Here is an 11548-nt window from a genome sequence, read left to right as displayed (position 1 = left end):
CTGAGAACCCTGGGACAGACACTGGAAAGAAAGAAGCAGAAATCACAACAGGAGCATGGCTACAGGGAGTGCCAACAGCACCTTCATGACTGCATCATTAGAAGCTAAACCAAATGGGTGGGAGGAAATGTAGTGTGACTTATCTTGTGCAGTGGGCACTTTAAAGTTTCCCCAGTTGAGTCTCCAGCCCTGAGGGCTCATAATCCTGGGGACAGGTCAAGGCTCTGGTGTTCCCTGTGTTCTTGTGACCACAGACTCTCAGCATGTGCTTCATAGTGGGGGAGAGAGCAGAAGCCAAAGGTGACACAATCAATGAGTTACCCCATCAAAGATCACAACACAATGAGCACACCTGGGCACAGCCCTGTTCACACTCAGCTCTCACAGCCTCATCTTGTCCCACCAGATACACACAGTACAGTGACACAGATTCTGGAAGGTTCTCCATCTGCCATTTAGTTCTTCAAAAAACAAACAAACAAACAAACAAACAAAAAACTCCAAGTATTCTCAATCCATCAATGTAACAAGCAATAAACCCTGAAGTGAAGATGTTAAGAATCCAGGTCCCATTCAGATTCTTATTCTCAGAGTGGAAATGAGGAGCTGCAGCTCAGGGCAGCATGGAGCTGACAGGATGCAGATGTCCCTTAGTGTTTGGCTGGACCAGCAAGGTTGGCTGTGAAAGGGAACACAGGGCAGGGCAGGGACAGGGTCCTGGTGTGCAGGGCAGGCTGGGCTCCAAAATTCTTCACACTGAGACCATAGGATCACAGGGAACTGCCACAGACCTCCTGAGTGGTGTATGGGGGTCTCTGGAAGGAGGGTCCTCGAAGCTAGGTGGGTAAGGATCCAGCAGTTACAAACAGAAACAAACACAGACGCAGTATAAAACTCAGGGTCTGAGTGTATTTTACAGTTCTCAAGCAGGGGTTTTTAAACATTAAAGGAGCAAATATTACAGCACTTTGAAGATGTGTACAGTGAAGCAATCACAAATACCATCATTACCATTATGCACAGTAAAGCACAAAAACCAAGCAAACATTACAACTCTGTAAAGATGTGTTCAGTGAATCACAAACAGAACAGGTGACATCATGAGGAGTAGAAATGATTGAAGTATAACAACTCTAAAAGAATATTGGCAGTGGGGCAGTCATCCAAGGCTACTGGCATATGTTCAAGACATGTTAATAAATCTTTATGGTCAATTATTATTTAACATCTAATGCCTGATTTTTTTCAGTGCTTAAATTTAAACTAGGTTAATTCTTTTTATTTAAGGCTTTCTTTACCACATGCCAAAGCCCACCTCTGATAACACACATGTAGCCACATGAAATTTTATTGTTGGAAAAGTTCTTATCTGTCATAATACTATTATATAATTTTGTAAATAATTTCTAAACTAAAGCGTTGGTTTCCCCAGATAAAGTCATGTTAGTGACCCCATCTCTAGGGATGGTTTCTAACCATTACTTTCACATAAGATTTTAGCCTAGGCTACCAGGAACATGTAAATAAGAAAAGGAATAAGAGAAAACAAAATAAAGCAATGGCCATGAGAACTAAGGCTCAATATAATGCTCTGGCCAAGAATTCCACAACTGGTTCCAGGAGGCCTCCTTCTTTTGAAGTTTGCACCTTAGTCTCTGGAACTTGTCACATAGATGCTACTGGGGTTGGTGTGACAGAGAATATGAGACACCATTTTCTAAAGAAAGCTGATGTCTAAAGACTCTTGATGTCACAGGAGAGACCTGAACACACTGGCTGTCACTCAGTCCACTCCAGGCAGCTGTCTTCATGCTAGAGAATGAGAGTCATGAACCATCACTGTGAAGTCAACATCCCAACAACCCACAGCTCACTCACATGGGATTCTGGGAGTCCCTGAAACCCAATCATATCCACATTGCCCCTCCCCAATTAGGCCCCAGAGTGTCACCTTTACAATCTAGGAGAGAGATATCAGAGCTCTGGGGTCTGTCCCTGCCTAGGGTAAAACAAAACAAATGTATACGTACATGTAAATGTATGTATTCATATCACAGTACAACTCAGGCTCCCAGGAGATTACTCTGAAGAAGCTATTATGGATTCCCAGAGCGCCTAACATCTCCAGCTTCACTCTAATGGCCTCAGGACAATCCTGTCCCCCACACTAACCTGGATCCTGAGCGTAGTCTCTTACTTTTCCACCTGTTGAGACGAAAAGCAGTGAGAGATCAAGGATGATCTTGACTCTAGGAAATTCCCAGAACTGACAGCAGACCCAGTTGGAGACAGTAGCAATGAGGGGTGTGGCTATGTTTCCCATTAATGAGCAGAGCACTTTCTAAAGCAGGCTGAGAGAAAACTCAGACCCTGCCCTTTCCTACCTGTGTGTCTCCTCCTCATCATCACAAAAGCCACCACAGCTCCAATGATGATCACAGCTCCAACAACAACCAGAACAGCAATGATTACCATGTTGGAGACAGTGTATGGAGGAGGCTCTGGGAAAGACAGGTACAGGAAATGAAGGTGAGGGTCATGACCTTAGCTCTCAGCCCTGACCAGCTCAAGGTCTGCAGAAGGGCTCCAGCTTTCCCTGACCCCAGTTCAGCACCCACACCCTCCTTACCCCATCTCAGGGTGAGGGGCTCAGGCAGCCCCTCATGTTCCACATGGCATGTGTACTTCTGCTCCTTCCCAAGAGGCACCACCACAGATGCCCACTTCTGGAAGGTTCCATCCCCTGCAGGCCTGGTTTCCACAAACTCCATGTCCTGGGTCAACTCCTCCCCATTCAACTGCCAGGTCAGGGTGATGTCAGCAGGGTAGAAGCCTAGGGCCCAGCACCTCAGGGTGACTTCACCTTCAGATCTGGGATGATGGGTTACATGTGCATTTGGGGGATCTGTGTGGAACATTTAAGAAATAACACGATTAACATGACAAACTGAAACTACACAAGACACAATTAAACCAATAATAACAGTGAACTGTGTGTCTGTTTGACAATTCAACTGTCATTGCACTAGTGACCAAAAGCAGAGCTGGTCCCCTCAGCACAGAACTGCACATTTTCTTTTGGGACTCAGAAGCTAAGAGGGAATCCACATGAGCCAGTGGGTCACCATGGCTATCCTTATGTGATGTTCAATAGCATGAGAGAAGTAGTCAAAGAAGGGAAGAGGGAATGGAAAAAAGTAATTTATTATGTGTTTGAGTTCATATCAAAATTAGGGTCATATGCTACTTGAAGGGTCCCATCAGTGAGACTCAACCACTGTGGTCATCTTGCTGACCAACATTAACTTTCAGTCCAAGAGAACAGCCATCACAAAGTGTGTAGCCAGAGAAAATGACTCTCAGTCCCTGCCTCTGGGGGACAAGGTACAGGTGTTTTATGCAGGACCCTTGGAGTGATCTGTGGACCCCAGTGCAGCGCTCACTGGAACACAGTGGGCTCACAGGGTTTGTGGATCTTCCCTCTCACTCCAGCCCTGGATTGCAGAAGACCCTGTTTCTCAGAGTCCAAGTCCTGATTCACTGGGGGGAGCACTGTAACTTGTGGGGCAGAGGAAGAGCAGGAGGCTTCTGGATGTTTAGTTCTGACAGGAAACACTCTAAGTTCACAAGAATCTCTACTTTAACTAGAACTCTGATTTATCTTGTCTAATTATCCAGGATAGCGGCCTCCCCTGGCACCTGTGTAGACTGATACAAATGATAATACAAGGGCAGGGAGAAACAGGATCACTCCAATGCAGACAAAAACTGACTAGAAACAAATAACACCTTCAAAAAAAAAAAAAGTAAAGAAAAATGAAAGAAGAAAAAGAAAAGAGAGAAAAAAAAGAAAAAGAAATTCCATGATTTATATTCTTCCAGGGTACCCCATAAGGGCTCATGTGACCATTCAGCCGTGCAGGAATAGAGAGAATTGGGTTGTGGAAGGGATGCAAACCCCACAGACAGGGAGAGATCAGTGAGAATGTATTCTTTGGAAAATTTTAGAGACTGGTCAAATTAGCCTAGGTTAGGGAGTCCATGTCTGTTATCAGGTAAAGGTGACTTCCTGTCTTGAGGTGTAAGGGCTGACACACTCAGCAGGACAGGAGTCAGTGTCCACACACAGTGAGTATGGGCAGAGAACCTGGCCTGGGAGAGGCCATGGCTGACAGAGGCTACAGGGGAACTGAAGGGAGCAGCTGTTGTTACTTCAGGGAAATTCTCCCCTTCCCTCCTGAGACAGCCTGGGTACTGTCCAGGGAGAAGGCTGAGCCCTGGGAGAGTCAGTGCAGTCACTGTGATGAGGGATCAGGAGACCCAGGGACACTCTCTCCCCTCTGAGACAGGGGCATCACCCCAGCTGAGGGTTTCTTCTTCCCCAGGACTGAGCCCCAGCCCGAGGGCAGAGGGAGGAGCTGCCCGTGGCCCCATCACCTTTGCGCAACAGAGTTGCATTCCCGAACTTCAGGTATCTGTGGAGCCAGTTCAAGCACTCGCCCTCAAGGTAGGTCCTGCGCATCTCTGCAAGTTCAAACAGCTCCAACTTGCGTCGGGTCTTCAGCGCCGCCAGGTCCGCCGCTGTCCACGTTATCAGATCCTCGTTCAGGGCGAGGTAATCGAGGCCATCGTAGGCAGACTGTTCATACCCTCGGAGTAGGCTCCCGTCTGGTCCCAGGTCACAGCCAACCAACCACTGGAAGGTGTGAGAGCCTGCGGGATCCCGCGGTCAGCCCCGCCCNCCCGCCCCGCTCCCGCCCACCCGCCCCGCTCCCGCCCACCCGCCCCGCTCCCGCCCACCGGCCCCGCTCCCGCCCACCTGCCCTGGCCTCCACCACCTGCCCCGCCCTAACCCCAGACTACACTTCTGTCCCCTGCTGCCTGGCCTACCCGGCCCCGCCCACCTGCGTACTCAACCAAACTGAAAGGGAAACCGAAGGAAGGTGGGTTCTGCTCCAGAACCCCTGACTTGGGACCCTGGAGGTCTCTGGCTCCTGTGTCCGGACGTGGAGGGGTCGTGACCTCCTACCTGGGGTCACTCACCGCCCTTGCTCTGGTTGTAGTAGCGCAGCGCGGTCCTCAGGCTCCATCGGAAACTCTGCTCATTTTCCTTGGCGATCTGCGTGTTCCGCTCCCAATACTCCGGCTCCTCCTGCTCCATCCAGGCCGCCCGCGGCTCCATCCTCGGATTCTCCGCGTCGCTGTCGAAGCGCACGAACTGCGTGTCGTCCACGTAGCCGACGATAATGAATCGGGGCTCCCTGAAGCCCGGCCGGGATACGGCGGTGTGGAAATACCGCAGCGAGTGTGAGCCTGGGGGCGGCGCGCGGTGAGACCCCGACCTCCACCCGGGGCCCCGACCAGGTGCCCGCGCCGGGAGGGGAGCAGGGCGCGGGGCTCGGGACGCGGGTGGAGAAGGGGCTGAGGGTCTGTTGGGCGACATGGGGACGCGGCTTCCCCGTTGCCGCCCCCGCCCCTCCCTGCAGACGCTGTTTCCCTCCTGACCCCACACTCACCCGCGCGGGTCTCAGTCAGTTTCAGCGAGGCCGCCAGCAGCAGGAGCAGCATTCGCGGCGCCATTGCCCCCATCTGGAATACCGGGCAACTGAGGCCCTTGGCTGCGTGGACTTTATAACCAGCGCCCACAGAGTAGCTGGTTGGTTTCCCAGGATCCTGCCACCCAATGGAAATGAGACCTGCCAGATAATTTCTGCTATCTCAGGAGGTCAGATCCCCAGGAGCTATAAAGTGGTGCTGCTCCAGGGCAAGGGAGGGGCAGGAGCTGAGCTGCAGGAGAGGGTGGTGTCTGCAGGGAGCCCAGTGAGGCCCTTGTGCACCTGTGTCTTACTGAGGGTTTCCATTGCTGTGATAAGACCCCATGACCAAAAGCAACTTGAGAAAGAAAGGGTTTATTTCAGTTTACACTTCCACATCACAGTCTATCATTGAAGAGATTCAGGGCAGGACCTTGAGAGGATTCTAAGTAGGAACTGAAGCAGAGACCATGAGGACCAGTGCTAATAGTTTTGTAGCTCATGGCTTGCTCAGCCTGCATTCTTATACAATCTGTGATCACCAGCCAAGACCACCTGCAGTGGGCTGAGCCTTTCCATACTGATCATTAATAATAATTTTTAAAATGCCTTATAGACTTTCCAAAAAGCGCCCTGGATGGAAGCAATTTCTCAATTCCAGATCCTCTTCTTATATATGTCTCAGTTGGTGTGGAGTTGAGAAAATGCAAACAGCACAGCCTCCTGTTGCAGGGTCACTCAGTGAGAGCTGAGGGAGGAGGATGTGTGAGTTCCTCCCCCTGCTGAGCCAGGGACCTGCCCTGTGGATGGAGGCCCCATGGTAAAACAGTGGGAATGCAAGGAATGGGAGCACAGTGGGTTCCAGCTCCATTCCTGCCCCTCAGTCCTGAGGACCTGTCTCTCCCTTGCCTGTGTTTCACAATATTTATATAACCTCAGGAGGGACTGATAAAGTCAGGGCAAGGGAGGAGATGGGGAGAGAAATAGGGACAGTTTCTTACCTCAGAGCAGGGTAATCTGACTTTGGAGAGACTGAGGAGAGGTAGGTAGGTAGTTAGTTTGCAGATATACAGACATTCAGATAGACAGAGAATTAAAAGGGAATGAGAAGCGCTCTTCCACTCTTTGGACATTGACAATTTCCCTTCTTGCTCAGACTTCATGCAGTTTTAGGTCCTGCTCCAACAGACACCTGCCCAGCTGGGGAAACATTCAGGGCTGACCCTGTGGGGCTTGTTAGAGTTCTTGCATGGATCAGAGAACCATGGGGTTTTGCAAATGTTACACAACACAACAGACTTCATGTGAGAGATTTATTGGGGGTGGGTAGTGAGTATGGAAGAGAAAAAGAGGCAGCTGTGGAGACCTGAGCTGGATAAGGGTACACAACTTGTGGCCACAGTAGAAATGTGTCACATTTGGTGGCTGATGATGATGTGGCTTCTGGCACTGAGAGGCTGAAAGCAGGCTGGTTCTGGAATGTGGGTGGTCATTGGTTGACAGACATCCCTTCTTATTATTTACTATATATGGTAAGAAAATAGAAAGGGGTGTCTGGTGGCAGAAATGGGGTTACTGAGCTCTTTAGAATCTTCCTGTTGTCTGGGGGGCGTCAACATCTTTGGGGACCCAAGAAAGCTGGGGTGCTGGGTAGGTTCAAAAAAGCATGCTGTTCCCTCACTGTCCAGGCTCTGCAGGACCATCTGCAGCTGGGGAATGCAGATGCATCTTTCAGTTGAACCATCATGGGGCAGGTGCTTTGAAGCTGTCTGGCATGCAGAGTTTGAGGAAACACCTGGAGCTAGCTTTTTACTGAAGCCTATCAGTATATATAAGGATCAGAAGGTAATGTTAAGGAGGTTAGAATAATTTTTTTTCTTTAGGATTAATGTTTTAAATGCTTAGGCCTATTAGTTGGGGGTGGGGCATCCCAAGACCACAGAACAGGAGAGGAAAACCCCACCCTTAGGACTAAGCTGAACAAGCAGCAGGTGAAACAGGCTGTTGATTGACTGTTCTTATCTGGAGTCCATTTGACCTGTGAGAGGTGGATTCAAGTAGATTCTTTGAATCTTAAAAGAATTTTAAAAGTTTAGAAAATGAGATAAATTTTAGACATGTAAACATACCACTGTGGGTTCTGTGCTGAACTTCACATTGTAAAAACGGCAGCAGACTCATGCCTTTGAATCTTAGTAAAAGTTTGTGGTCTCCGAAAGTGGGTTTGGAGGTAAAAGCATGAAGATTCCTACCTCTATCCAGAACACAGGGTGTATACACATTGGACAGATGTTTTTAGCTCAGTGAAAAGCACTTTTAAGTCCATGCTTAGAAGACAACCATAGGAAATTCATAATCTTGAGCTTGCGACTATAATAGCAATTACTGACTATCATAGCTAGATCAATAACTCATCAGAACTCCATTGATGAATGTTAAAACTCTGAAATTTTTAGATCTTAATGTAACAATAGCATAGAGAGGGAAGATCTAAAACATTTTTCATTTTTACATACACCTTAAATCACTTTCTTATACCTCTACAAACTGCATTTATACATCTTAAATCACCTCCTTAGACCTTTATATATTGCATTTAAAACACTTTTGACTTTTATAAGTCCCGTTCAGAGATCTGAAAGCACACTTTTAAGATCATTGTAACGTACTTAACATTTCATATCCTTAGAAGTACATAAACTTTACATTTTTTCTATCCAATTATTCACCACAAGACACAGGTGGTTGGTTACTGAGAGCAAACATCCTGGTAAAACAACTTCCTTTACATAAAGGAATAGTAAAACGTTACATTGAGATCTGTTGTGTGAATTTTTCTCTTCTTAGAACCTGGTAACAATGTGATCAGTGTCAGACCCAGTAGCAACTCTAGGAAAGTGTCCATAATTTTTACACATGCAGAGAACTGAGAAGCACCTGAAGCCTGTGCTGTTGCTCGCTGAGAAACTGACAAAGCTCTCCCTAGTCCACACCACCAGAGATCTGAGAAGGATGAATTTCTCCTGAGAAAACAGGAAGTACAGATCAAGCAGTTTCCAAATCTATTAAAAATGACAGACTTATCTGTTACCTAGACAACCACTGACTTAGTCTTAATTTCATTGGGGACAGAGGACCCAGGGCAACCTCAGTCTTCCCTGCCCAGTCCAGAAGATCCAAAGCAAGGCCATCAACTCCCCAGTGTCCTGCTTGTCCACAGTTTGGACACGGTCCTGTTGACAGACAAGATGAAAGGCAGGTTTTCACCCAGGCGGTCTGGCTTTGTCACCTTTAAAGCAAGCTCCAAGTGGAGTTCTTCTCCACCCCATCACCATCTGAGAAGAACTGGGGGTCACTTCTAGTAGCTGGGGGTGTTGGTCATAGTAATCTATTTCCATCATTTTAAATGCCATATTCAGCAGATCTATGAAAAATTTTGATGACTGTTAGCTACTTAGTATAGCTACACTGAACAAACTTACCTTGTTTTTAGTAACTTGTTTTAGGCTTAACTTAGGAAACACACTGGAGGTTAAACAAACCTTGTTCTGTTCTTAACTTGCCTGTGTTAATTGTCCTCCACAGTGTACAGTGAGTCAGTAACTTATATATGATTAAGATTTTAAAAAAAGATTTATTTATTTTATTCATATGAATACACTGCAGCTGTCCAGACACACCAGAAGAGGGCATCAGATCCCATTACTGATGGTTGTGAGCCACCATGTGGTTGCTGAGAATTGAACTCAGGACTCTGAAAGACCAATCAGTGCTCTTAACCAGTGAGCCATCTCTCCAGCCCCAATATTTTATAACTTTATCTCTGTTAAGTTTGAGCCTTAGTATTTTCAGTTGAATATCCTTTATCATCTAAATTAAACATAAATGCCTTAAACTTTAGCCATAAGAGACTGGTGTCTTTTATAGTTTACCATTATAGAATAACACAGTTTTTGTATGACTCAGTTTCTCAAAATAGACAAACCTTAACAAGATGAGCAAGGACAAAAAGCTAGACAATTATTGCTGTGAAGTTGATTATGTCTTATAAATATAGAATTTAATAATCAGTATTACTTATTGAAACATAACTGGCTGGGGAGATGGAGATGGCTCAGAAGTGAAGAGCACTGCCTGCTCTTCCAGAGGATCCAGGTTCAATTCCCAGCAACCACACTGCAGGTCACAGTGGTCTGTAACTATAGTTCCAGGGATCTGACACAATCACAAAGACATGAATGCATACAATGCTCATATGCTCATAACATAAGATTTTAGAATAAAATGCACTCCTTATTAATCAAACATGTGTTGTGCTTATCTACATTTTATAGCACCTGGGTGCTGAGCAGTTAGCAAAGACATAGGAGGATAGGCATCCATCTTATAGCAGTGTGTGCTAATTCAAGAAGATCCTTATAAAATTAAATTTTTATTATCGCATACAGTATATTCTAAACCAGAGTTGGATCACATATGCAGTTTGTTGTAACAAATGTAACCTTAAATTTATATCTTCATATAAAATTTATACCAATCAGAAATACTTGAGAGTTGTGGGTACTTCTTTAGTCTTCAAAGAGATAGAATGACATACAGAAATCTCATGAGGACAAAAACATTTTATGGTTATTATTTGGTGACATGTGGTGAAGTGATGATGTTAATGAACTCACATGGCATCTACTCTTTAACCTTAGTAAGGACTCTGCCAGTCATATGGCAACTTAGATACTGATGATGTCATCAGCCCAGATGAAGGAGAGACACAAAGTCGCTGTCTTGAAACATCTCTTTTCACAGTCTGTTGTTTTAAAAACAAAATCCCAGTCACTCAGTTTTACCAATGAAGACAAAGGGGCCATGTGCTGGGGTGAAAACCTGCTGGCTAAGTGAGGCAGAGAAAAAAATCTTTCTACTCCACCAAGGTCTCAGAAGGCTCCTCCTCCTCCTCCTCCTCCTCTTCCACACTGTCTTCAATTCCCTCCAACTCATTGTCCCTCCTTTCTATTTTCTGTGTTTCCTATGTTCACCCTGTCAACTGGTTGCATGCTGTGCCTCTTGACCTATGGTTGAGTTTAATTAATATTGTTTACAGAAATCTCTTGGCTTAAAGGTGTCTGTTAGGGCTGTGCAACTCCACAAGCAGAAACAGATTTTNCTGTTCCAAGTTCAGAATCTTGGGCTACACAATGCAATTAAATATCCTGCCACATTTTTCCCTTTTGTCTGAATAATAACTATTTCTCTAATATCAATAAACTAATACTGCTATCTGCTAAGAATTACATTCACATGTCCAGTCCTCTTGTATTTGGCAAGTTTGGAGAAAGTATTCCACTATCTATCTAATCTTGTTGAGTGCAATTCAAAACACTTTCTGTCATAACTTATATTTAGCAACCTAAAAACCTCTTTTTAAACCTTAAAACATTTTCTTAAATCCTCAGCAATTTAGGCTTAACTGTGAAAGTGAACCCCATCAGAGACCTGAGGAGAATGAGTGTTATCAACATAGACAGGAAGTCCAGAACAAGCAACTTCTAAAACTGTAAAAATGACAGAGACTGCTGGCTGCCTGGANAGTCACCAGGCTTCCTCTGGAAGTTTGGGGCATCCATGTTTCCAGGCTACTGGCCCAGAACATCTGACAGATTGTTCTTCAAAGCAGGAAGCATGAGGGTCTTCATCTCTATGNAGTCCTGGCAGAGTTCAGCACTTGACCTCCTGTTCTTTCTTTGTCCAGTTTGGACAGTGTTCTGTCTGCAGCTGAAGCAAGGGCAGTTCCTTGCCCAGTGCCAGCTTGCCACGTTTGAAGCAAACTCCATAAGGAAGTTCTTCAATTCTCATCAACTTCTTTGAAGTAGTATGGGTGTGCTGCCAGGAGCTGACACATCTCATTCTTAAAAAAAAAAAAAAAAAAAAAAAAAAACAAAAAAAAAAGGGCACAGTCAAAAAAAAAAAAAAAAAAAAAAGCCTTAAATAAATAAAACATCTTTAATTGCTATATTTTG

General features: G+C 45.7%; 1 protein-coding gene across 1 annotated transcript; it reads right to left on the bottom strand.

The window, feature by feature from the left end:
* Positions 1 to 889: 889 nt before the first annotated feature.
* Positions 890 to 5635, bottom strand: LOC110288692 (H-2 class I histocompatibility antigen, Q7 alpha chain-like). The gene is made up of 8 exons (XM_021154974.2): positions 5517 to 5635; positions 5044 to 5313; positions 4438 to 4713; positions 2630 to 2905; positions 2385 to 2501; positions 2173 to 2205; positions 1952 to 1999; positions 890 to 1812 (listed from the first exon to the last, which is right to left on the bottom strand). The coding sequence occupies exons 1-8, from the start codon at positions 5587 to 5589 to the stop codon at positions 1808 to 1810; spliced, it is 1098 nt and encodes a 365-aa protein (XP_021010633.1). The 5' UTR covers positions 5590 to 5635; the 3' UTR covers positions 890 to 1807.
* Positions 5636 to 11548: the final 5913 nt, after the last annotated feature.

Source organism: Mus caroli, unplaced genomic scaffold (assembly GCF_900094665.2).
Source record: "Mus caroli unplaced genomic scaffold, CAROLI_EIJ_v1.1 scaffold_17904_1, whole genome shotgun sequence".
Lineage (NCBI taxonomy): Eukaryota > Metazoa > Chordata > Mammalia > Rodentia > Muridae > Mus > Mus caroli.
This window is presented reverse-complemented; position numbering and strand designations above follow the sequence as displayed.

Coding starts and splice junctions, on each gene's coding strand:
- LOC110288692 (XM_021154974.2), bottom strand. CDS start 5,589: ATGGGGGCAATGGCGCCGCGAATGCTGCTCCTGCTGCTGGCGGCCTCG. Junction 2,502..2,629: donor GCCCCTCACCCTGAGATGGG/GTAAGGAGGGTG, acceptor TGTCTTTCCCAG/AGCCTCCTCCATACACTGTC. Junction 2,000..2,172: donor AGACTACGCTCAGGATCCAG/GTTAGTGTGGGG, acceptor GTTTTACCCTAG/GCAGGGACAGACCCCAGAGC.